The following is a 26033-nucleotide window of genomic DNA, read 5'->3' as shown; positions in this document are numbered from 1 at the left end:
TGGAATATCTACCCAGTTCTGGACACTATACTTCAAGAAAAATGCAGATCAAGTGGAAGTCGAAAAGAGAGTAAACAAGCAAAGGTCTGGATAGTGTTATCTGTAGGAGGAGGCTGGATCAGCTGGCTTTGGTCATTTTATATAACGGAAGATTGTAGGAGAACCAAAGTTTTCAAATATCTAGGGATAGATGCAAAGAGGAAGAGAATAAATCGTTCTCTGTAATGATTGCAGGTAAGGCAGGAAATAAAGAGAGGAAGGGAAATGTAAGTTAGATATTCAGAAAGTTTTTAAATAGTAAGGACATCTACGCACCAGGATAATTTCTCTGCAATAATATTGCATTTTTTTCATGAGAGCTCTCCCAAGATCAAGTTAGACAAACTACTGTAAGGAATAGTTTAGTATATTTTATCCAACCTGAGCAGTCAGAAAGCATCAGTGATTGGAGTTTCCTCATCCCTAACCATCTGTGGTTGTATCTGCTGCTTCAGGTACCAAGAGCTATGGACATGGATCCTGTCTCAGTGATAAAATGCTGCCCTGTGCCCACCTGGTTAGCAAAGCATTTGCTCCACCAGCTCAGCCACTCATTTAGGTGCACTGTCAGAATGAGCCAGAATAGCTGTTACGGTTTTATTGGGTAATTTTGGGTAGAATGGATAAAGCAGCACTTCGGTGAGCAAGTCAGATAGGTTATGGGGGACAGGAGTAGTTTTTCAGGGATCAGTGCTAAGTGGCCAGGAAGGGCAGTGGTGGGAGCTGGAGAAGGGGCATATCTGCACTATGGGTTTCCTGTAGAGCTTATCCAGAGCCTTACTGCTTCAAAGTTCTTCAAAGGATTATATTTTTCCTTTTCTTTCATTTGCTATAGTCGAGTTAACTGAGTTGCTCCACAGCTCTGGGCTAAGTAGCCATTTTAAAGCCAGAAAAATGTGCAAGGCTTAGTTAACTTCAAATGGAGTATGATTTTACAGTAGACACCCTCTTATGACATGTCTGCCCTATCCTAGATTGCTGAGGGAAGCAGGGAAGGATTTGTGCCCTCTTGACATTTTCAGAGTTCGAATATGAAGTCCTCTGTCATGTTGCCAGCCCAGAGAGCCACATCTCAGTGCACGTTTCCAGAGGACTAGTCACGACAGACTGAAATTGTTTTTTACATATTGTTCCTGTAGCAGCTCTGCAGTGCTTACTATTTAATGTGCATGTGTTTCAGGGGAGGGTTTTTCTGTTTTCCTGCTCAGGGATTCTTTTCTCGCTTTGTTCTTCTGTATTGCAAGAATTTTCCTGGACTACCTGTGACACCAGCTGAACTCCTGAAGTTGACTTTTCTGACCATTAGCTGTGGTCAGGGAAATGTCACTTAAAGGTCATCTGCTGTCTCATACTGACAGCAGAGATAGGCAGGAGGGAGAGAGCAAAGAATTACTGCCATGCCTGCACATTCTGGTGGTAGAGAGCTTTTGAAGACTTGAGATGAATCCTGCTTCACTTGTATCCAGGGTAGATGTTTATGCAGATTTATATATTGCATGTTATCTTTGCCCAGGTGTACCTGAGCTTTTATTTCACTCTTCTGTGATACGCATACAATGAAAGGTGTGTTTAGGCTCAGGCACGTGCATATTCACAAACAGTTCATTTGACTGGAAAAGAGTATTATTTGCTTCTTGCTCTGCACTGAAGTGTGATGGCCAGACTGCCCAGGAAGCCTCACTGCCTGCATCAGCTGTGCCTGAGGCCTAGTTGATGCCTCAACTAGACAGTGAAGTTTTTTGCATTATTTTTCTAGTTATTGCAAAACCATATCCCTACCATATCTCTTTGGTTTATCTCAAAGTGCATTTCACAGCTTGTGCAACTTTCTCTGGTTATTTCTATCCATAACCAGATTGTATGAAACTAATCTGAACAGGAACTATTTGCCCCATTGTTGTAGGGGTCTGTGTACTCACTATGGTTAGTTTTCAGTTATTATTAATTTATTCTACAGATTATTCTTCATTCACTTCTGTAGTCTGAATTCCATCTATGGTGCTGTGGTGTGTTCAGAATTCATGCCATTTGGAGTAAATTCTACTTTTTAGCCCATTGATGTGAACCTAGAGGGACTCTGTCTGTATTACACAGAACATATGTGTCCTAACACCTTATCTGTGGCTACTCCATTTCATTCTGTAGGAAAGAGTTTGGAAGGCTACACATGCATTAGGAGTAGTTTCTTACCTTGCATTTATGCAAGGGCTTTTATTTTTGAATAGTCTTTTGAGATTTCATTATGAAGTTACATTTGAGAAATACTTAATCATTGGTCTTAATTTAAAAATAACATGAGCAGATTATATTTCATAGGACCTAGATACAATACTTTGGAGCTACTAACTGCACGAGTTTAGTTTTCTGTCTTTAAAAGACGTGCAACTTCCCTTTAAAGCTAAAGTTCTTTAACTATTCGGTTTAGTTTGAAATGCGAGTATTTCAGAAATATGAAAAGAAATTATTATGGCCCCTTCAGCTAGTTCTCAATACAAACCACAATGTGATTGTTTAAAAAAAAAAACAAGCTACTTGCAGCTTCAGGGAAACTGTGAGGAGCTAGTGACACTTACTGTTGTCACCCTCTTTCTCTGGTCTTACTGTGGGACGTGAGGTTTGTGTGCTCCAGAGGAGCCAGGCAGAGTGAGAGATTCCTCCAGGGTTAGTGTGGTCCTGGACAGCAGAGGATCAGTTTCTTAAAACATGATCCGTTTTGGCTCTGGTTTTATACAGGGCCCGAGGGGGCGAGAAGGTCTGTTATAGGGAGAGCTGCTGTTAATTCCTCAAGTTGTGGTTTTCTGTCAGCAGACAGATGTGCTTTCCTGTCCAACTGTTCCTGTTCTCACGATAGTTTCTCTTACATGGAGCAATATATATGTCCTGTGGACCTGCAGAATTTGCAGCTAGCCCTTCCATGTATGCAAAACACAGGTGCAGATTAAGGGCAGACTCGGAGCTTCCTTTGACATCAAAAGATAGTAAAGAGGATTTACAGTTCATTAGGATTGTCCTCCACCCTTCCAACCATTTCATGTATCTCTTCAGTGTTTCAGAACCATTCTCTTAAGGGTCCTGGATATCTTACTCTCTGTCGAAGCTTGTAAAAAGACTTTTGTTGGGGGGCTGGTTTTGACTCATGTTCTTGGACCCAACTTTGTGAACAATGGTTAGTTTGACTAGAAGTGTACCTGTATTAGACTCTAGCAGCCCACAAAAACTTCAGGTCAGTTCCTGTGTCTCCTGTGCTGTCAAATGGAGTATGTCAATTCACAGTGCTTTATGCCAGCTGGAGATCTGGTCCAGTGTGTTGGAAGATGCAGGAGGCAGTTGCTGTGGTGTATTTGTTAACTTCGTTGGCCTGAAAGGGTTGTGAAGTGAGAGAACTTCCACCATTCTAATTCATTCTCCAAATGTTTTTCCTCTCAACAGCTCTGAAAAGTCCAGCTGCATTTCATGAACAAAGAAGGAGTTTGGAGCGGGCCAGGGTAAGATGCAATATAATCTTCAATGTTTTTGGAAAGTCAGGAATAGTATGTCTTTTATGTTTTGGCCATCCGGTAGCTGTTAATGAGATGTAGAAGGGAATTGTTCATATTCTGGATGTAACACAGCACTGCATAGTCAGAGGTGTATTGGGTGAGATATTCTGTAGCTTGCATGTGGTGGTGAACACACAGTTTTAACCCTCAGTGAACTGGTTGTGCCTAAAACCAATTGAATATGGTGCCTGGATTTTCCCTGGAGTCTTCTTTCTGGAAGTCACTGATACTCTTCTTTCCTGCTGTCCATACACTTTACATTTTTGTTTTTATGGTGTCTGTTTTGCCCTTAAGTGCTCTTACCATGTTGAGCTCAGTTCTACCTTGGAGGAAAGGTTTTCTGTTACCTGCACATGCAATTGCCTATCTAGGACATTAGAAATTGAAAATTTAACAGAGAGGATCCCTCAAAAATCTTGTGATGCTGAAATTACGGAGACTTCTGGCTCTATGGAAAGAGGAAGCCAGGCATCACACTTCGTACGGCACCTTTGCTAACTAGGGGGTTTCTTGATGATTTCTGTTCCTCAAAAGGCCTCTGGGGATATTTTTTTTCTGATTAGCCCCCAGCAGAACGAAACCTGTTATGACTGCAAGGCTAAGTTTTGTTTTAAAAGTGAAAGCAACATAAAAAAAGAACAACTGCGATTAAGACCTGTAAGGGAGTATTAGCCCTTTAAACTGTGGAAGGATTGGAACAGGGGACCTTGCATTAAGACCAGTGACCCAAAGGCTTTTGCTTATGTCTCCTCTTTTTCCTTATTAAATTAATATTTTGGTGTGGGCAATTGACCAATTGTGGTGCAGTTTTCTGACTGACTTTAATTTTTTTTTCTCTGAAGGCCATCCTGATGGCCAGTACTTCCCAGTCTGTTACCCACTGCTTCTAGCTTCCCATTCCTGGGCTGTGTAAAGGGTAACATGTTCAGCCCATCAGGGTCATCTCTGTACATTGCTCTGTAATGCATCTCCAAAGACAGAGCTAAAAGCAGCTCTGGAAGTGAAATGCGCTTCTGCCCACCAAGGGGCTGAAGAGTGTCTTGAGCTTAACAAATAATATATCTTTAAACAACTGAAGAGTATGACCAAACCACAAGTCAGTCCTGAATGCCAGCAGTACATGAAAGTGTTTGCTGTGAACAATGGAACCAATGCATTTATCTTTAATGTAAAAAGAAATGTCATGAATTTCACCCTGACACAAGTTAGTGGTGGTGCATAAAAGGGGAAAAGAGGACTTTAGCTCTTGAAGGAAGTCCTTTCCAGTTTCTGTTTGTGGAGCAATGTTGTGCAATTAGACTGAGGTGATTACAGTAGAAGGTCATCTTTAGAGTAAGCTCATTGTCTCGGTGCTCTGGCACAGGAGATAGGCCCCTTCTCTATTCTGTGTTTATTTAGATCTCAGTAACGACTAAAGATGGTTGTTTCTCTTCTTTGTGCCATTCAAGATTACCTCACTTCTGTGTCTGATCAACTGAAATTGGTTCTTGCTTGTCTGTTTTTGCTACAGACAGAGGACTATCTGAAACGGAAAATCCGGTCCCGGCCGGAGAGATCGGAGCTGGTTAGGATGCACATTCTGGAAGGTACGGCACGTGCTGAACATGACAACATTGACAGTAAACTTTATCATAATTACTTATTTAACAGGTTTCTATTTTTAACAGCTTTTCTGTTGTGACACCCAAGTCTTCCTTTCACTTGGGAGTGGGCAGAAGATCATGCCTGTTGCATGATTCCTTGGGAGGGATTCAACTCTGCTTGCTTGGAGATTATTCTCAGAAGAATCTGTATGTGAATTCAAATTGTGCAGTTTTGTGTAGCTGAGCAACAATGAAATAGAATCACCACGGATTGCTCTTCTACTAAGCTAAGACACTGTGAAACATCCAGGAGGAAGTGAGGCAGATTGATCTATTTTAATAAGAGAGGGAGTGCTGTGCTGCTGCTGAGCAGCACGTCTTTGGACCAGAAAGGAAAAGATGAATGAGAATTGGGTGACATCAGTTTGAGAACAGTAAAGTTGTCTTATTCTGGCTACTGTAGTAATCCTGATAACTTAAATATACATAGTATCTAACATAGCTTTATAGTGCACAGTTATCCATTGTTATCTGCAACCATTTTTCTATACAGTTACCTACTGTTATCTACAGTTACCTTTCTGAATAGAATTAAAATACTGCTGAAGGGCATGGGTTGACCGTTGCTGGATTTATGCCATTTTATTTACTTTCCCCCAAACAGAGACCTCAGCTGAACCCTCCTTGCAGGCTAAGCAGCTGAAGCTGAAGAGAGCCAGACTGGCAGATGACCTTAATGAGAAGATAGCGCAGAGGCCAGGCCCCATGGAGCTGGTGGAGAAGAACATCTTGCCTGTGGAATCGAGCCTGAAGGAAGCTATTATTGGTAAGGCCAGAGGAGGATCTGTGCTGAGGGCATCTCCCACAGGTGGCTGTGATTAACTATCAATTCACGTGCCTGTCTAATAGAGTGCAATGCCATGGCTGGCCTTGTTTTCCTGTCTCAGAATCATGGGCTTTCGGCCCCAAGGATTCTGAAAAGCAGAACTCCCTCTGGCCCAGATAGTGCTACAGAAACATTAAATTACAGGGAGTGTGGACACCCCAGAATAACGTGGAAGGAACTGTATACCGTAAAGACTTGAAAGAATGTTGAAGATTGAATTCCCTAGATTCTCTCCTTAAAAATCTCTCTCTCCCTATAACATGTCAACAACCTTGGTTAGGGAGAACCCACTGACTTACTCAGATCAGCGAGAGGAGAGAGGATATAAACAGGTGTGATGAAACAAAAGATGTCTGTGAACTTAAAAACTTCAGAGGATTCAAACCCTTTAAAAATAAACCAGAACAGATGTAAATCATGCCAGCGCCATTCCAAGGGCTGAAAGGAATGCTGAGGAATAGCCTTCCCACTGCCTCAGCAGTGCTCTTTCCTGTCTCCCCAGACTGAGCAGTCTGTGTGTCTGTGGTTATTCATCCCCTCAAACATGCACAGCTACTTTAAAGACAAATGGGACACAACTGTGAGCAAGACGGAATACTTTTCATAAAATAGGGAAAGGACAATGTTGTGAGAGAGCATGGCTTCACTGTTGAACAAGAAGTAGTTGAGGGAGGGTGAGCTTGTGAACTGGATAATAAATAAGATGTGTGCCTTCCTTCTGACTAAGCAAAGTACATCTCTGGATTTCTGTTGCTTTTAAGTGAGGTGCAAATGATAGTATTTTCCTTCTTAACAGGATTAATTTGAGAAAATGTAGTCTAAAAAACATTGGTACATTACACATGTACACTCATGTGAATTTACCTACTGGGCATGTAGATAGACAAAAATGTTAATAGCAATCAGGGCCATCACCACTTAATCCATAGCCCTTTTTGCTTGTAAGACTAGAGGACAATTTGGGATTCTGACTTCCAAGACAGAAGAATCCAAGAGAGATTCTACCTTCCCACACACAGGATGAACACCAAAGAAACCATAACTCAACCTTACACTGTCTGACCATCTTCTTCTTTGGTGCCACGCCACAGAGCTGGGTTTGGGCAGAGTTAAGTGTCTCTTCTTATACTTACTGATCTTGTCTGGCTAAGAAGCAAGCGAAATGGTTCCCCCCAGTCTGCATCATTTTATTCTACTGGTAGCAGAGGTGAATGTGAAAACTTAAACCTGATCCAGTTTGGGCTCTGTTCTCTCGTGTTCAGTTGGTGCTTTAGACACAACTCTCTCCATCACATCATTGTCTTTGTGAAACATCGTGTCAAGTGAAGTAATTTCTTGTTCCGCTTTGTAGACATGTTGATGTTTGTGTTTTTAGTTGGACAGGTGAACTACCCAAAGGTTGCAGACAATTCCTCCTTTGATGAGGACAGCAGTGATGCCCTCTCCCCGGAACAGCCAGCCAGCCATGAGTCCCAAGGGTCTGTCCCATCACCGATGGACTCTCGGATTTGTGAGCCTCTCCCTAGCACCACTGGCACATCACTAGCTCAGGTGAGAATGTGGAGGCCTCCTGCAGTGCCCTGGAGCTTCACTGCTGAGGATCCTAAAAAGTGAGACTGAGGGATTCTTAAAAGGTATAGTTTGTGAGATTTCACATGGGGTGTTGGTGACATGCTCTGCCTATTCAGAAGCTCTTGTCATGGTGTCAGGTGGGGAAAGGGATGATTCATTGCTTGGTGATATAGCCTCTGTGCAACTGATGCTGGCAGGCAAAACTGGGAGATACAAGTGTGGGATTTTGGTTCCTTTTCTGCCCTAGGAAGTTGTGCTGCTTCTCAGGGACAACTGAAGCAGTGGGTTAAAGGAGTCTGATAAACGATTTGAAGCCTGTGCTCCTTCCCTCTAAGTGGACACTTCCTGAACTCTGTTAATCTATTTCCCTCCTCATGAGTGTACTCATTATGCCTTTTTCTGTCCCTGCAGGGTTCATCCCAGTTGCAGATTAGTGCAGACTCCAGTGAAACTCTTTTCCTACCTGAGCAGCCACCCCCGCCTCTGCCACCTCCACCTCTTCTGCCCCCTAGTCTTACCAATGGAGTGGCTCTTACTGCTGCCAAGCCCCCACCAACACTCATTAAGGTACTATTTTGGCTGATTTCTTCATTGTTGTAGTTTAAAGGAAGATAAGGTGGTTACTCTGAAGCAGGTTTGGAGTTGGAAGTGTTAGATTAACAGATGCAAAGGAAGGAAAGTTACTTCTCACTAGTGTCTTCCTCTGACACTAGTTGTAACATACTTAATAGGGTTTTCTGCTCCATGATGTGTTCATTTTCTATAAAATGGGTGCTGAATGCAAAACGTTTTGAATCAATCTGAATCAGTGTTATCCCTAATTAGAGACGGTGAGTCTACACTGGATGAGCAAATGATCTGGTGTGCTGGGAAAGCTGACCTGCATTATGGTGCAGTGTGAGCTGCTGCCGGTGCTGTGTCTACAATGTTGCCTGAGTTAGAGAAGCATGGAAAGACCCTCAGGTCAATGAACTGGAGAATTTCAAAATGAAAATCCCAGTGTGTGTTCTGGTTTACATGGGGTGTTATGTTATATCAGTGTTTCCATTCTTACTTGCTTCCTCCTTTTCTTCTAAATAGCAAAGCCAGCCCAAGTCTGCTAGTGAGAAGTCTCAGCGCAGTAAAAAAGCCAAGGAGTTGAAGCCGAAAGTCAAGAAGCTTAAATATCATCAGTATATTCCCCCGGACCAAAAGCAGGACAAGGGAGCTCCTCCCATGGATTCATCCTATGCCAAAATACTGCAGCAGCAGCAGCTCTTTCTCCAGCTTCAGATCCTCAACCAGCAGCAGCAGCACTACAACTATCAGACGATCCTGCCAGCCCCACCAAAGTACGGGTCCGCAGTGGCAGCTCCGTTAGGAAGCACTTGGTTCCCCAGTAGTGTTGCCAGAGATGTGATGTTTTTGGTGTGAGGTGTGGCCACTGGGTGTAACACACTCAATCTTGTAGGTTACAGTGGGCCTCAAAAAGGGCCAGTGCCAGATGAATCAGACAAAAGTAGTTGAAGTGAATTGGTTGGCACAGCAAGGAGCATGGATATAGGTGAAGGCATCGGTGTGCTTTAACATCTAGGGCAGCAGCAGTGACCCAGATGTTTCTGAACTTAAATGATTGTTGACACTGAGGGCCTCCAGTGCCTTTCCACCTTGGTTTTGATGTCTGTGTCTTTTATTTTCCTGTAGGCCTCCAGGGGAGCAGCAGAGTAGTGCCAGTGCCCCTGCCGTGCGCAATCTCTCTGCCACAGTCAGCAGTGCATCTTCAGGATCCTCTGGTTCCAGTGGGTTGATGAGACAAAACAGTAATGCTGCGGTGGGCAAGCCTGGCCCTCTCCCTGCCAACCTGGATGAGATGAAGGTAAATGCCCTGTGAAGCTGCACAGCCCCTTTTTTGCCATTGTCAGCGGGCAGTACTGAACAATGTTGCTGTCCCAGAGTAGGGCTGAGGTGGACTGACAGGAGTTAGTGCCAGCAGCTGGGATTGCTACCCTGCAGTCTGTACCCGAGGTGCAGGTTTGATGGCCTTCAGAAGGATCAGTTTAGTCCTTTGTCTTGTGGCTCTGGTAGCTGTTGATAGTTGTTTGGTTAGGAGTGTGTGTTCTCTTAATGTTGCACTCTTTTTTCCCCCCTGCATCAGGTAGCAGAGCTGAAGCAAGAGCTGAAGTTGAGGGCCTTGCCTGTCTCAGGCACAAAGACGGACCTGATTGAGCGTCTCAGAGCTTACCAAGAGCAGAACGGTACAGCCGGCCAAACAGCCTCCGCTCCCAAATCCAGCACAGCAGCTGTCCTCACAAAAGCTGCTGAAGTGGTGGTAGCCTTCCCAGCTGCCAGGCTGAGCACAGGGACAGCCCTTGTCACCACTGGCATTGCACCAGCAGAAGTAGTTGTGGCCACAGTCACAGGTGGCAGCGTGATGAAGTTTGGCAGCACAGGCTCGACTCCTCCTGTTTCTCCAACTCCTTCCGAGCGCTCACAAATGAGCACAGGGGATGAGAACTCGGGCACTGGAGATACCTTTGGAGAGATGGTGACCTCACCCCTCACCCAGCTCACCTTGCAGACATCTCCAGTGCAGTTCCTGGTGAAGGAAGAAAGCACCAAGTCTGCCTCCTGCAGCATAAATGCAGCACCCAGGTCAGAGCGGTGTAGCACTGGTAACAGCAGAGATGCAGAAATTAGGGACAAAGACCAGATGCTGCAGGAGAAGGACAAGCAAATTGAGGAACTCACCCGCATGCTGAAACAGAAGCAGCAGCTGGTTGAGATGCTTAGGCTACAGCTGGAGCAGGAGAAGCGCTCTCAGCAGTCACAACTGGCCCCAACGGCTGCAGGAGAAGGAACGGCCCTCGCCTCCAAGCCAGGAGCATTTGGCACCCAGGTCAAGAGTGAAAATGGTTTCCTGAGTTGCCAGTTTGCGAAGCAATCCAGTGGCCAAACAGACCAATTCAGCCCTGCACCACCCGCTAGCCAAATGGACACTTCAAATCCAAGCCCAGTGCCAAAGAAAGCCGTGATGGTGAAGCAGGAGGTGCCAGCCGCGGAAGCAGAGCCGTTGTGCCAGTCCCACAGCCCGCGGCTTTTCCTTGGCCAGCAAGGGAGCGCCCTAAGCGACCTCATCAAGGGCACCCCTCCCCCCACCCTCATCACTGACTCCACAGGGACCCACATCGTCCTCACCGTGACCAAGCAGAGCACCGAGAGGCAGGGCCTCTCACCCCACGGAAAGGCAGGGAGCAGCTGCCCGGCCTTGCAGGTACGCAAGGGTCAGATCCCATCGCTCCTGCGGGCAGTTGGATTCCTCTCTCCTCTTCCCACTCCTATGGCTGAGGTTACCATAGGATGGTAACTTACTTAACAGGGTGGAAATTCAGTGCAGTAAAAATAATGAAAGGGCCGAGTTGCTTGCTATGGTGGCCAGTGTATAGTGGCTTTGTAAAACAGAGCAGTGTAAGCAGATCTTCAGCAAAAAAGACTGGAATTTGACAATGAGCTGTGTACAGCAATGCACGATTGGCTATGTGTATCACAGGCTGTTCAGCATTCTTCCAAACACATGGTTCTGCCTTTTGTCAGGCAGGATCTCGGGCTTGGACGACAGGGTTTGCTGCCACAGTTCACTAGTTTTTGAAAGAACAACTATGCCCATGGTACTAAAACAAGCAGAGTGTATTTCACCTCTTGTCCTTTACTGTAGAGATCATAGCTGGAGTGATAGATGGGTCACCTAATCTACCAAGAGCTGAAATCAGACCCTGGAAGCAGACAGTTTGCCTTTTGGCTGCTTTTTGTTTTAGTGCGTGTCAGTATTTCAGTGTTAACAGAGTCTTTCATCAGAGGTGATTTACTATTCCCCTGCTGGCATGAGCTCACCACTTAACAGAAGTGTTCCAAGCGTTTCTTCCAGGAAGGGATAAATATGCCCAGGTTTTATAGCATAAGTCAAACCCCAGCATCTTCCATGACATCAGAGAAGGTTTTTATTCTCTGCTGGTACATTTCTTGCACTTTCTGCAGAGCAAATGGCAGTGTCTGCCATCAGGGACGGACACTGAGCAGGCTATGTTTGCTGCGTAGCAGGTGAGATGCCAGGCAGCTGTCCAAATACCAGCATCCATTGTCACCCTTGATACCCCAGAATATATAATCTGAACTCCAGCTGTGCTCCAGAAGGGCACAGGTCTTGTGTCAGGTCTGTCAGCCCTCAGGACATGTCATGGGTAGCCCAGGGATTTAGACTGGTACTACCTCCTCTTTTAGGAGTCTGAATCACACCCCAGTCTGATTTCTCTGCTCAGTGAAACAGAACGATTGACTGAATTTTCTAGAGAATAAAGAGTGGAGAAAAACAAACTTTATAAATCCTTCAAGAAACAAGAGCCCTGCTCCATGTTGTGCCTGGGGAATAACCCATTATGGATACACTTTCCTTTTCAGAGAGTACAATCATCACCTGCTAAAACTCCCAGCCAAGCGCCGTGTCAGCCACCTGCAAGCACCCCCCAGCAGCCCCCGCAGCAGCAGCAGCCCAGAGGACTAAACCAATCCAAGGTAGCTTGCTGTCTGCTCACTTTTTTCCTTGTTTGTGTTTGCCTGCTGCCAGGATTTGTAACACAAGGGCAGATACCAGTGGGTGTTTTAAACAAGCATCGTTTGTGGATTAAAAACAACGAGAGGCCAGAGTGGGCAGCCTTGGTTTATAGAGGTGTCCCTTACTCCTGAAGGAGTGCAGCTGAACTGAAAAGGTGGCTGCTGCATTGAGAGAGGGTGGTGTGGGCAGTGTGCCTGCTGCTGAAGGTGCTGTGTGAGCTCAGAGGGGTAAAAGGGATGTGACATTTTACCCTCTGATACTGCTGAGCATGCTGTCATTTCCATTCTCGTGCCTTGAGCTGCCTGTTAATTACCTCTCTGTGAAGTGCAATGCTGCTTCAGGAAAGAGAGCACCTCTGACTTTACCCCTTCTCCAGGTGATGGCTGTAAAGAGGATCTACTGTGCACCTTCTCCCTTTCTAGCCTGTTTAGCTGTCTCTCTAACGTGTAATTAAGATATAGAAAGATTATGAAGAGTTTTTAGAGCTTGGAGGATCACTTCTGACTCTATTCCTGAAAAGGATTTGAAGACAGGAATCATTTCTAGTGTAGTCAGAGTGAGATATCTACTTTGCAAAGGGTGAGTGCCTTGTTTGCTTTGAGACATTTGAGAAAGTGCAGAAGGTAAAGGAAGGCACCTGTTTTCCTCAGTCCCTTAGCCTGTGTGTTGCAGAGGCATCTGTGGGACTCTCCCAATCCTTTTGCCTCTATGCAAGGTCAGAAGCCAGGTCTGCAGGTGGCCATGGGGCAGCTGCTCCACACCATATTTTTTTTCTTGGCACCTCCAAACCTGCAGCCTTTCTTATCCAATGGTTTCCATAAACAGTCCCTAAAAATTGGTGCTTTTGGCAAAACCGGCTCACCTGCTGTGTCAAAAAAGGTACCCTCCCAGCACGTCCCCATGGCCTGTGTCACAGTGATGGTTTCCTACCCCTCTCAGAAAGAGAGTGGACCCCAGACCATCTCTGCCAGCTGGGGCCTGGCATCCGTCCTCTACCTGTGGGTCACAGAACAGATGAACAGCTTTCCAGGGAAAACGGGATGGGAAAGGGCATCAACACTTACACATGTTGGAAGTGGCATTCAGCAGCTGCCCAGGGATCACTGCTCCAGGCGTGCACGTTTCAGTGTGGGTCATGCATAGCTGCTGTAGAAGCAAAGGCCTGATCCTTGTTTGAACTTTTCTTATGGGCAATTGTGTGCTGATTCATCTGGTAAAGCTGAGTCACAAGCACCACTTCCTGCAACCCTTGGGGTTTCCTTTGGAGCTCTGGTGCTGCTGAGTGCTCTGGTGCTCTCCGCCCAGCATCGGGCTGTGAAACTTGCTGCCTAGTGAGGCTGGCTTGTGTTCCCAAAGCAGGCACTGCAGGGGGATGTGGGTAAAAGACAGGCCCTGGATATATTGTACTGAGTAGGCTGAACACACAAGGGAAGTGCCCTCTCTCTCTCCGAAGTGCTAGAGGACTTCCCCACTTGGACAGATGGGGCTCTCCCCATCCAGGAGTAGCGAGGTAGTGGTTTGTGGTGTGGCAGCTTTAGCATTAGAAAAATCAGCAAAAGATTTCCAGCTGCGAGTTGGAGGGGAAATCTGTCTTCCTTCCCTAGAGCCAGGGCATAGTGCACAGAGTCCAGGGAAGAAGGCAGACTGCTGAGAGTAGATCCGTGCAGACCTCTGTGCAGCACTCACGAAGCGAGGGGTGATGATAGCCTCTCAAAGCAGCTGTGAGACAGGAGTTGATGTGGACTTTTCCCTGATCACCCCTTCTGCCTTCATTCTAAACAGCCCTCATCACAGCCCAGCTCTCCTGCTGCCCCTTCCCCATCCCAGATGGACCTGGAGCAGCAACAGCACACGCCGCTTTTTGGAACTCCTCCACCTGCTCTTCCTGTTCCCTCGGTCCCAGTGAAAGAGCCACCACCAGGCTATGAAGAGGCCATGAAAAAACAGCCAAAGGCCCAGGTGAGATCAGTTGTTCTCCCTGGTTTCCTTGGGGAGCAGATGAAAAGCTGCTTAGTTTCCACTGATAGGGAATGGAGACATAACTGCACCTTCCCAGTTAAATTCCTTCTGGAGGGCTTAGGGCAGACCCTAAACTGCAGGTAAAAATTCCAAGCCACTCACTGCCAATTGCTGATCATACTTTCCCAGCCAGTAACAGCCTGGGGTTATGGAGGACTCTGGTGCCATGCTTTGTGTGCTCATTCTTGGTAGATAACAGCCCCATCCCTGGAGTGAGGGAGGAGAACCAGCAGCCAAGGGTGTTGCTGGAGGTGGAAGCTCCCCTGGTAAATAGGAAGCTAATCCTGCATTCACTCTCCTCAGGAGAATGGCTGTTCCAGCCAGCAGATGGATGACCTGTTTGATATCCTCATCGAAAGTGGAGGTAAGGAGACAAAGCCAGCATTTCCCGTAGTCTGGGTCTGAGTCTGGGGATTGTAGAGCACTGAGGGGAGAGTCTGTCATGGCCCCAGTCTTTTCTCCACTGTCCCTTGCAGTGCCTTTAGCATGGGCAGTAGTCAATAAGGCACTGAGATGCCAGTCAGACATTTGGTATGACTGTGATTCTCAGTGGCTCTGCTGCATCAGATCTGGGCACGTGGCTTCTGAGATGCTGGACTGAGACTGAATTCCTCAGAGGTGGGCTGAAAACTACCTGTAGCAAGGCAAGCACAGGATGAGTTTCCTTATCCCGCTGGTGGTCAGTGATGGCTCAGTCTCAGGGGGCTCCTGTGGCCCTGGTGGGTGGGAGGGATCCTTCTGATGTTCAGCCAGGCTTTTCCTCACCTGGCCTGCCTGGTTGTTCCCTGTACAGAGATTTCTGCTGACTTCAAGGATCAGTCGTCCCCAGCTGGGAAAGAACCACCTGTGGCCTGCTCCCCACCGCCCAGCAGCCACCATTCCTCAGAGCTAGCGGTGCCAGTGTCCTTGGGGCAGCCGGTGCTCGTGGGCCGGCTGGAGGACTTCCTGGAGAGCAGCACCGGCCTCCCACTGCTGACAGCAGGCCATGATGGGCCGGAGCCCCTGTCCCTGATCGATGACCTCCACAGTGAGATGCTGAGCAGCTCGGCCATCCTGGACCACCCGCCTTCACCTATGGACACCTCGGAATTGCACTTTGCTCACGAGCCATCTGGGAGCATAACCCTGGATCTGGCTGAGTCTAACTTGGACAGCATGGACTGGCTGGAGCTGCCAGGGGGGCCTGTCATGAGCCTGGCTCCTCTGAGCACCGCAGCTCCCAGCCTCTTTTCCACAGACTTCCTTGATGGACACGATCTGCAGCTGCACTGGGATTCTTGCTTGTAATTCTGTGAGCAGAGACTGAAGGGAATGAGAGTGGGAGGGCACAGGCATGCAGGGGGAAGAGGCCAGTCAACCAAAAAAAACAAACAAGGTCCCAGTATTTGTACTCCTCCCCTAACAGTGTCCTTCCTGCATGAAGCCAGCAGTGGGCCAGGCCAGGGCAGGGAGAACTGCTGCTGCAGTGGGAAGAAGCTGCAGGAGCTGTGGGGCTGGCGGCCTCCTGCCCACTCCATGCAGCCTGACCCAGCCCAGGTGAGAGCAGAGCCGGCAGCCCCTCCTCCTCCAGGCAGGAGCAGTGATGGCAGTGCATTGCAGCCAGGAATGAGTTCCCTCACGTGGGACAGAGCTGGGCCTGAGCTGTTTCCAGAAGCAGCACTCTGCACCTTTCTGGGATTGGCAGATAAAGGGGGTTGTGCTGGCCCAGCACAGTTGGTCTTAACGGTTGATCTTGACGGCTGAGGAAGGGGATCCTGCCTCTGGAACAGGACACAAAAGCAGGAGAGCTGGCTGGGGGTCTGGAGTGGCTGCCCTCTGCACCACCTGCTGTCTGTCAGAGGAGGGTCTGATCTGCCACAGGGCTGTGAGGAGCTGGGCAGAACAGGCACCTTTTCTAAATGTAGCCAAAGGGAACCAGGGTGACCCACCAACCTGGTAATGTCTAAGCTGGTTTCCCAAATATTGCTGAGCTTTGCAGAGGCCTGACTGCCTGCTTGCTTCACTCACCTTGGGCTGCAAAACAGATTTTTAAGGTGCTAAAATGAGGTCTTTATATGTTAAAACCGCTGTCAGTCACACCCCATTGCCCCCAGCTTCCACAGCACTTGTGACATCCCCAGGTGAGCAGGGCAGTCAGGCTGTGGCAGGGGTAGGGACAAGAAAGCGCCTGCGTGCCCTGGGGAGCTGGTAAGGGGCACAGCTGGCAATAAGCAACATATCATTGGGGGCCACGTGCAATCTGTTCTCCTGCCTTTGCTGTGTTGGTACCTCACTGTAGCAGGTGCCCCAGGAGAAAGAAGCAGCTGGGGATAGATGTCAGACCCAGTAGGTGAGAAAGGGGAAGTGGCACTGCAAAAGGGGGGTTGTATGGCATGGCACAGGTCCTGGCTCAGTAGTGCAACTGTGAGGGCCCCTTTCTGGGGAGAAGTGCAGGCCTAAAAGCAAGTACTGGACAGCTGACCTCTGCTCTTCCTTTCCTCCTGTCCCATGGGGTAAAAGGCAAAAGTAAATGGCAGCTTAATGTGAGCTGGTGCCCTGTGTCCCTGCAGGGCCCCGGGCTGGTGCCTCGGGGTAACTGCTGAATGAGGAGTGGGTGGACAAGCACCCCAAGCCCCCCAGAGCCATGATGATACTATTCCTTGTGTGGGGTTCTGTGTTAGAAACCCAGGCCTGTGGCTCACTCTTGTGCTGTTACTCCTGTTAAATTCCTGTGTTAGCTCATGGCCGTACTGAGCAGGTGGGACATGGCTTAGGTGGCCCCATGCAGCCACCTCGCTGCACAGCTGTCCCAGCTTTGGCACTAAGCTGGGTCCAGGCTGCTCTGGCTCAGTGAGGTGGGGGAAGCCATAACTTCTGAAATCATACACACCGAGGTACTGACCCTGCTCAGGCAATGAAAGGATCAGCCACCATCTTCAATATCTGCTTGAGGATGCTGTCCCATCTTTCCCTTGCACTGGGTTGCAATGCTTCCTGCTGGGGAGGGGTAGCTGTGAGCAGCCACATGCTGCTCCCCTGCACCTTTGGTACATGGGCCTCTTCTCAGGGGGAGGCTGGGCCACAGGAGTGTTGGTACTTCTGCTCCATGGAGGAGCAGGTTAATGCCAGCCCTGCATGATGTGCTCTCCCTCAGCCATTAAAATGGCAGCTGGCTGTAGTCATGTCTGTTTGAGCTGGGAGAAACTCCTGCTTTCCTGAGCCCTATTTGCTTGTTAACTGCATGGGGAGCCACTTTCTTAATCATTTGCAGGGGGAGCCTGCTGGCAGCTTCCTTCCTTTCTGCCCCTTTCTCGCTCCTCTCCCCCCCTCCCCGAGTTGTAAGCAAGTCAGAGCCTCTTATCTGCCTCCCTCAGTGTCTGGGCTGGGGAGGACACTGTCCCCCTTCCCCCTAGGCTTTCTGTTACTCAAGCTACAACATCACATCCTAAAAGTCAGAATAACAGAGACTGGTGGGCACCCCTTCACTCCCCTGAGCCCTCCCAAAATTCTCTCCTGGTGCAGCCCTGGTGCTGGCTGGGAGCAGTGAGTGCATTAGAATCGCCTTGCAGAGCTCCCACCAGCTCCCCTCGAGGGTGGCTGCCCAGCCGTGGGACCAGGTGGGTGCAGGAGGCAAGGGGTTTCTTAGGAGGGCAAGTATGGGTGAGGTTGGGAGGATCTCTGAAATGCTAAGGGGAAAAAGTGAGGCTGCCTGTTTGTCAAACTCTCAAGCAAAATGAGGTTCTTTTAGCCCCCAGTTGCAGTAGCCCTCACAAAAAACAGCTGTGTGATTTCCTTCATACAAATAATTACAAAGCTGCAACCAGTAAATAAAGAATGAAATTATCAAAGTGCAATGAGCTCCTAGAGGAAGGTAGGGGTGCTCCAGCTGCAGTCCTGGCCTGTTACCAATTTACCTCTCCCCTGGGGTTGCTGGTGAAAAGACTGAGCATACGGGTGCTCCCTTTCACCTTTACCCATCCACCTGTCCTGCAGGTGGGAAACTGTAGGAAATTAGTGACCCTGACTTTGCCCAACACACTTGGGCAATCGGATTGGCCGATGGGCTGAAAAACCTCAAGGAGCCCAGAGGATACAGAACCATGACCTCATCTCTGGAGGAATCCAGCTGACCTGCCAGAGCCTCTCCGCACAAGGGGCTTCTGCCAGGAGAGCAAGTGATAACCCTGTGCCTGTGGGCAGAGGGGAAGATGGTGCCTCAGCCCAGGAAATGTTAGAAAGTCTTTTCCCCAAGCAGTGCCCAGAGCAGGCTTGCCCAGTTCTCTGCTTTCTTACTATTATTTGTTTGAATAATAGTTCAATAGTTCTTTGTCAGAAGAGGTATTCCCCTGGACATACATTTTTGCACCCATTGGGAAAAACGAAGTCTGATGTTCTGCCTCTACCTTGAATGTAATCCTGAATCTTTCTGCTGTAACCACTACTTGTTTGTAATGTGTATTTGACTAGCACGCACTCTCCCTCTTCCACTATGCAGCAAACGGCAAGGGGTGATCAGCACCATCAGAACTGGATGGTGTTGGGGCATCAGATCCAGAGCAAGTTTTCAACTGGAAAAGGATAAAAGTGACAAGTTAATGGGGGAGAGAATCGATCTTTAAATTGAATTATTTTTTCAGTTACAAATATTTGGAAAAAAAAATCCATTTTATTAAAAAAATTCCAAACAGCCATGTGCTCAAAAACTTCTCTGCTATGCTAGTGGGAGGCCTTGGGGCCACTCTGCCTTTTCCAGCTAAGGGTGGGTTATCCCTCTGGGTCTTTCTCAAATGTGAAAAAAGCAGCTTAAGTGGTGGTGCCTCATCCTTCTCAGCTGCAGGGAGATTCCCTCAGTGTATGGAAATTACCTACCCTGCAAGCAGAAGTAGGTCTTACGCTAGAACAGGGGCAGCTTTTACAGCCTCCCCCAGCCCAGCAGGCTGGTCTGGACCCCAGCTGGTGGTGAGGTGACACTGCCTCTTCCACAGCCACATGCCAAATGAAAAGACTCACTCTGACATCAGTACAGACTCTGCAACTTCCACCCTCCCAAAAGCTTGGGCTTCTCAACAGAGTTCTCCCAAAGGCCTGTGCCCTGTTACTGTCCCACTTTGCAGATAAGACTTCACCTGCTTTTTCTGGAGACACCTGTACAGACAACACTGCTGTCTCCCCTACCCAGCCCTGCTTTCTGCCAGCCCCACTCCCTTTCCTAAGAGCCCTCCTCCTGCAGTGTCCCTACAACACCTAGTTTTCAGTCTTTCTTGCTTTTCTGGGGCTATGCTGCAGGGCTGCACTTCAGGGAGGGCTGATGGTGCAGACACAAGGCAGGGCTGCCACTGCTGGCAGCAGAACTGCCTCTGCCCTGGCTGCTGCCTGACCTCGTGGGCTGCTCTGATGCAAAGAGCTCCCTCGGTACCAGCACAGATTGAGCAGAGACCTCAGCTTGATGCTGGCAGAACCCAGTGCAGAAATGGGGTCGCCATTGTCAAGTGGCAGAAATTAAAAACTTGAGTCCTGGCCCTGTCAAAAAATAAGACAAAGCCCAGCACTCTCCCAAGATGCAGTTTTTATTTACAAACCCACCAAATAAAGGAAAGTAAGAATCTAGTGTCATCCCATGAGTAGTTTGTGCTCACAGACAAGCGCTTTCAGTAGAAAGTCACAGACTCCATATCCAGAGCCACCACCACAAAGCAGCAATTCTCCACTCCTGACCCATGTCCCCACTGCCACTGCAGGGCGAGGAGGATGAGTTAAGTCTCCCTGAGCCAGCTCCAACTTAAACCTTGTCCTGAGCTACAACAGTGCCAAAATATACACGTTCCTGGAGTAAATTTACAGCTTTTTGGTTAACAGTAAAAATCATCTAGAGACTAAAATGACAGCATGAAACACTTGTTTAGGGGAGAGGTGGTTTTTGTCTGCTCCCAGAGGAGACAAGGACCATCCCCTAAGGCTGTTACAGTGGTAACAGGCTGGTAAACTTGGGCAACTCTTGTCAACACCCCACACAGCAGTGCTGGGGAGGTAGGATGATGCTGATGGCAGTTCCCCCTTCTCAGCCCCGGCTCCAGGCCAAAGGAACTTGTCCAAGTGTCCCCCCCACAGAGGGGAGCCCTTGGCTGGCATGGGGAGGGGATGTGCTCTCTCTGCTCCTCTACAACGAGTCTCTCACCAGCCCAACTCCACATGCACCTGCAGTGCCAAGTGCCAACGTCTCCAGCTTTCACACGTCAAAGCCACCCCGCAAGGGCTGTCCCCACACCCACAGCCATGCTCACACACCCACACAGCTGCTGGTCCACGGGGTACGAGGTGCTCCGGCCAGGCTGTTCCCCCAGGCTCTGGTGGGGAGGCAGGGCTGAGGCAAGCAGAAGATGGGGACAGTAGAGATGCAGAAAGCTGGGAGCGGGGCACTTGGTTTTTGTAGCCAGAACACACTTGTCCCTTTGCAGCACTACCCTCGACCATCACCTCCCTTGGGTTGGCAGCTCGGCCTCTTGGCGCTGCTGCCATCTGTCCCAGGTGGTCTGGCAGCCCCCCCCCGAGGGGGATTTTGTCACAGATACAAGTGGGTGGGGTGGGGGAGGGCAAGGGGTGAGACATGACAGGGGTGGGGGAGAGGAGTGTGTGCAGTCAAGAAGGTTTCCCAGGATGGGGTGGGGGGGGTCACCCATCTATGTCCCAGCTGAAGAGATGGTGCTTCACGAGCATGTCCTGCACTCCTTCCTTCAGTGGCTTCTTCTCCTTCTCCTGCAGGACGACAGAGACCTGGGTGAGTGCACCACACCCAGAAAAGGGAAGGTCGTGTCTGCGGGCAGAGCCCAAGCACACAGAGATCTCCAGCACTTTGCAGCCTTTGCACTTCCCACCTCTGCACAGCTGAAACAGGGAGAGGCCCTGCGGTTTGGAGAGCACCAGGGAAGGGGGGGGCCTGCCATTTCCCTCTGCCCCAGCTGGGCAGTGGCAAGCAGCCCCATCCACAGCCTCCGGTGCTGGCTCAAGAGGAGGCAGAGGATGGGCTGGAGGACAAAGCTGGGAGAGGGGAGGCAGTAAGCAAAGCCCCTAGCTGAGTGATAGAATGAGAGATACCACCTACTTACCTCCCTCTTTATTGGCAGCTCCCAGTCCTGAGAGAGGCTGAAGGCAAATTTGCAGAGGACCCTGCAACGGAAATGGAAGAGAGCTATGGTAAAACATACCCACCCACCCAGATCACACTCCCAGCCTGTGCCCACAACTGCTGCCCCAGGCACAGCAATGCACTGACTCCTCAGCTTGTCCCGGCATGCTACTAAGCTTACAAGGATGAAATTCCTTGTTGGATAGTGTTGAAAAGACAGCAGCAGTCACTCATTCCCTCTTTACCCATCGCTGGGCTTCACATCTTGCCAGGCCCAGGCTGGGAAGAGAAGCTTGAAGATGTGACTCAAGTGCAGCCCCTACAGAGCCTGGTACAGCAGCACAGGGAGGCAGGGGCAGCCCTGGGCTCTGGGGCACTGCAGACATGCCTGGCTAAGGGCTGCACACAGCTAGCAATGGGGGTTGAAGGTTCACTCTCCAGAAAACAGATCCCTGCCAGCAGCACCTCAGAGTTTCTGCAGCCCTGCCTCTCTCTCCCTGGAGTAAGAGAAGTGTCCTGACTCCCATGCAGAAGTGCTGCAAGGAGTTGGAACAGGGAGCTCTCTTGCTGGCTTGGCCAAGTACGACATAAGACATGAACCAGTCCCACTCAGTCCTTTGGCTGTGCTGAACTGGCACTGCCCCCCTGCTGTGAGAAAGCAGCCACAGGACACACAGTACAGAAGTGGAGAGAGCCCCCTCCCATTCAGCAGCAGCGCAAGGAGAACCCTGTGGTATGTACACACAGGCCTGCTCTGGATAAAGATGCTCCCACTGGGTCCAAAGGCAACTTGATGGTGCAGACAAAAGCCAGTTCTCCCAGAATGGCAGCAGCGACCAGGCTGGAGCAGTGGTGATGGCAGCTCCCTGGGACTTCACCTGGCTTTGCAGAGTGCAGAAAGACCAGGAGCACACCCATGGATGTGTGCCCTGGGCTCCAACTGATGTGCTTTGTGTGAGCTCAGGCACTAAAGCTGCTTCCAGCCCCTGACATCACTCCCTTGCTTAACCAGGGAGTCAGTCAATGATGACCGAGTCCTTCTCAGCCAATGACAGTCCAACTGTCTCCCTAGCACATTCCCTGTTCCCTGCTTGGACTTACGGTGGCTGGCAGAGGACATAGGGTGGAAAAGGCAGTCTCTCCATCAGAGCAGTTGCAGGACACAGCAGGAGGTTACTGCCAGGCAAAGGCTACATGCTTGTCACAACAGGTCCCCAGCAGCCAAGCTCTGCTCTTGGATCAGGCAGGCACAGTACCTTGTATTAAACCACCTAGAGAGCTGCTGCTGCCTCAGCACACAGTAGGAAATTTCTGGGCAGCCCATACTGTGACACACTGGAGAGGGCCCAAACCCAGCCACGGCAAGGGCCACCTCCTGCAGAGAAGGAAATCCATTCCAGACCCTGCCCATAGGGACACTTACCTCAGCTCACATTTGATCTGCACCCAGCCGGGACTGCGCAGGAATGACCAGGGATGGAACCACTTCTCCACGGTCTGCAGGCTTGAGCACAGCACCTCCAGCCACAAATGCAGCACCTGCTCACTGCAGCAATGGGGTAGAGGCATGTTACTCGGCTGAAACCAGGGAAAGAACCCGCATCCCTCTGGGATTGTCTATTTTCAGCCCAAGCCTTGACCCCAGTGGGAACAGGATAACCCAGTAAACTTGTGTGAGCCACTCCATGCAAAAGGAGCTACTTCTTCCAGCTAGGATTCAGGCCAGCACAGTGAATAAGGAGCAAGTCCCACTCAGTGGCTGCAGTGAGAGGGGGGAAAAAGACACTGTGGCCAAAGGTAGATTGAAACCACTGCTGTCCTTAAGCCCATTGTGTCCCTTCCCAAGCTCCTTGCACCCACAATGGTCAGATGACTCACTTGAGTCCAACACAGATGAGAGAACGAAGCTTCACGTCCATCTGTGCATGTGCAGCATCGTGTGTCATGTTCACAGCCTGAACTGCCTGCAGGGAGGGAAGATGTGGTTACCACTGGGCAGCCATTTCAGCAACACAACCATACTCTGCCCTCTCTGGAGCTCCCACCCTCACCAGTGCCACCTGCTAGCACCAGAGGAGCTGAGAAGGTTTGTGATATTCTTGAGCATCTCCCCCCAGCAGCCTCCACAGGAAATTTCCTGCAAGTAGGAGCTGGGCTGAGTGGGCTCAGGGCAGCACTCACCCGGTAAAGCAGCTCCTCTGGAGTGAGGACTTTGCCATCTTCATCAAGCCTGTAAAGATCACAGCAGAGACTTAGCTAACCCCAGAACCACCCTGGGCACACACAGGCCTTTCCTGCTTCATACCACAACAGCTCTCTTGCTACTGCTGAGCCCGCAGGGCCTCTGCTCCCTTGCCCAGGGAGCAAGATACAGATCCAGATGCAAACACAGGAGCTCAGGGAAGGGAACAAGAGCCACTGCTGGCCCCAAGTCAGCACAGGCACAACCACAACTGCAGGAGGATGAGGCAGACCATGACCTTTCCCAAGGTGCAGAGCAGCATCAGTTTGATGAGCAGGCAGGGGCAGGGCATAGACCCATCCACTTGGTGTGACTGAAGTGGCTTTACCTGTAAGTCTTGCAGAGCACAAGGCGAGAATACACGGAGTCAAAGTCCCGTTCCACTTCCCGGCTTGCAGCCTAGAGGAGCAGAGGGACAGTCAGCACACTCTGCCATACAATCCCCTCACCCCAGCCCTCTGGCAACACTGCCCCACGAAGGAAACTGGGACATCTCACCTCTTCAATGAACAGCCAAGGGTGGCAGGGCCCTCCCAGCAGAGACGGCTTCTTCAATCCATGTTCAAATATGGACTTCAAGGCTGGACAAAGCGTTCCTCGCACCAAGTCGGTCACTCCTTCCGTGACTGAGTCATCTCCAGCAATGGAGTACTGAGGAACACGAAGAGCCAGCTCTCAGCATACTGGTGAGGGGGCAGAGCATGGAGGTGGTCCACTCACCTACACCTTCACTGCACAGATCAATCCCACTCCCAGGTGCCAGCCAGCCCCCACCTCCTTTACCCCTTACGTGCTTGCATAAGGCACCATGTTCTGTGCTGCTGCTCGGAGATCTGCTGGGACACCAGGACCTTTGTCCTTTGGTGGTCCCCAGGAGACCACACAGGTGACCCCAGCACCATCGTGGCAGTGTTCAGCATGTTGGAATTTCTGTGGTTTGGTGTGACACTGACCGAGCTAAGGTATGGAGAGGGACTTGCCCTGAGGGTCTCTGGGACTCTGTAAGCTGCTAAATGTCAAGACGAATAGGACAGATAGGAATTTCCAGGTCAGGGGGGATATTGTGTTAACAATCCTATGAGTGGGATCCTCTCTGTTTCCACAGTTAGGAGGAGAAACGCTCAGCAGTACAGAGCATGTTTATATACAGAGAGGTGATTTGCATCCAAGGAACCAGCCCTGAGATGGGAGGAGGAAGCAAGTGGGGCTTCGGGTCAGCCTTTGAGCTCTTCCTCACATTCCAAATGCTGAGGAGGAGAGGGAGAACAGGGCCTTCTCCACTTCCCCTGAAAATTGCTTAGGTCAACAGCTGATGATGTCTGTCTCCTACACATTACCTCAGCCTTGGGGACATATTGACGTATCTGTTCTCGATAGGTGGTATCTCACCATTGCCAGCCATGAGAGGAAGTGAGACAGAATGCCCCCTTGGGCACAGCTGTTTGGGGAGAATTCACTGTCATGGCCACAAAGCATGAGCACAGGCACAACTTCAAAGGAGGAAAAGAACACAAGCAGCAGGGAGAAGACAGAAACACTACCCACAGAATCTTCCTGCCTACCTGCTTGCTGCTTTCTCAGCTTTCTTGAGTTTCATCTCTAGGGTCTTTGCAACCCCAGGCATCCCACACTGGCTGCCCTGGCACCCTCTGGGGCCCTCATTTTCCACTTGGTCAGCACGAGGAAGTCGAGTAAACAGGCTTAGGAAAATAACCTGCCCCATCACACCACAAAGCACTCAATAGCCAGAAAGAGCAAACAGACTGAAGGAGGGAAATACATGGCTCCCTTCATCTGTGGTTTTTTCAGTTACAACATAACTCTTTATTTTAATGTGGGGAGTTTTTTGTAGTTCTGTTTTTTTTTAATTACCTCTTTACTCCGCTCATCCAAGATTTCCACAAATTTTGCAGGAAACCAACCTACAAAGAGAGGACATAGAGATAAGCCTGACAAAGACACTGAGAAATCCCTACAGAGAGCCCAGTGGGAGTTGAGAATAAATCAGAGTTCACAGGGCCCAACCCCAAAGAAGGAAGCGAGCAGCCTCAAAATACAATATTGAAGGCAACTGCATGAGGAAACCAATTACAGGACACTGTCTACATGCAGCAGTGATGACATGCATCCAAACACCCTGTGCCAGAAGAATGGAGCCTAAACTTGCTGTTTGCAAGAAGTAACCAGGTCACTGCTCTCATACCCTGCTTTAGCATTTCTTCTGTCCCTGGCAGATACTCTGGGTACCTGACAGAGCCTTTGCTGCAAATGTATGAGAGCAGTGGCTGCGGATGAATGGATGCTCTGCATCCGGGCCCCACTCTCCCCAGTGCAACCCATCCTGTTCTCACCTCTCAGTCCATTCAGCTCTCCCACCCAACAGTGCTCATCCTTCTGGGAAATGATCTGAAAAACAGGGAGAGGAAACCATCAGTTGAAGAGAGTGCAGTGGCAGGAGGGCTACAG

General features: G+C 49.5%; 2 protein-coding genes across 3 annotated transcripts in view; one reads left to right on the top strand and one right to left on the bottom strand.

Annotated features, from left to right (window-relative positions):
- Window positions 1-18889, top strand: part of MRTFA (myocardin related transcription factor A) — a 48901-nt gene extending 30012 nt beyond the window's left edge. The window contains exons 3-14 of the mRNA XM_008931525.4: window positions 3469-3524; window positions 5089-5164; window positions 5826-5987; window positions 7423-7598; window positions 8031-8186; window positions 8700-8950; window positions 9303-9474; window positions 9754-10869; window positions 12051-12164; window positions 13987-14163; window positions 14527-14587; window positions 15017-18889. Of these exons, the coding sequence (XP_008929773.1) occupies window positions 3469-3524; window positions 5089-5164; window positions 5826-5987; window positions 7423-7598; window positions 8031-8186; window positions 8700-8950; window positions 9303-9474; window positions 9754-10869; window positions 12051-12164; window positions 13987-14163; window positions 14527-14587; window positions 15017-15510 (3011 nt within the window). The 3' untranslated portion in view covers window positions 15511-18889. The remainder of the gene's footprint in view (window positions 1-3468; window positions 3525-5088; window positions 5165-5825; window positions 5988-7422; window positions 7599-8030; window positions 8187-8699; window positions 8951-9302; window positions 9475-9753; window positions 10870-12050; window positions 12165-13986; window positions 14164-14526; window positions 14588-15016) is intronic.
- An 861-nt stretch (window positions 18890-19750) lies between these two features.
- Window positions 19751-26033, bottom strand: part of SGSM3 (small G protein signaling modulator 3) — a 28565-nt gene continuing 22282 nt past the window's right edge. For both annotated transcript variants that reach the window (XM_029963642.1, XM_029963644.1), the window contains exons 14-22: window positions 25919-25973; window positions 25440-25489; window positions 24066-24218; window positions 23896-23966; window positions 23507-23555; window positions 23204-23289; window positions 22749-22871; window positions 21306-21366; window positions 19751-20955 (exon numbers count right to left, since the gene is read on the bottom strand). In XM_029963642.1, the coding sequence (XP_029819502.1) occupies window positions 20872-20955; window positions 21306-21366; window positions 22749-22871; window positions 23204-23289; window positions 23507-23555; window positions 23896-23966; window positions 24066-24218; window positions 25440-25489; window positions 25919-25973 (732 nt within the window). In that variant the 3' untranslated portion in view covers window positions 19751-20871. The remainder of the gene's footprint in view (window positions 20956-21305; window positions 21367-22748; window positions 22872-23203; window positions 23290-23506; window positions 23556-23895; window positions 23967-24065; window positions 24219-25439; window positions 25490-25918; window positions 25974-26033) is intronic.

The sequence above is a fragment of the Manacus vitellinus genome, unplaced genomic scaffold, assembly GCF_001715985.3.
Source record: "Manacus vitellinus isolate BGI_N305 unplaced genomic scaffold, ASM171598v3 scaffold_5_pilon, whole genome shotgun sequence".
NCBI lineage: Eukaryota > Metazoa > Chordata > Aves > Passeriformes > Pipridae > Manacus > Manacus vitellinus.
The sequence above is the reverse complement of the archived record's forward strand: the minus strand, read 5'-3'. Positions and strand labels throughout refer to the sequence as shown.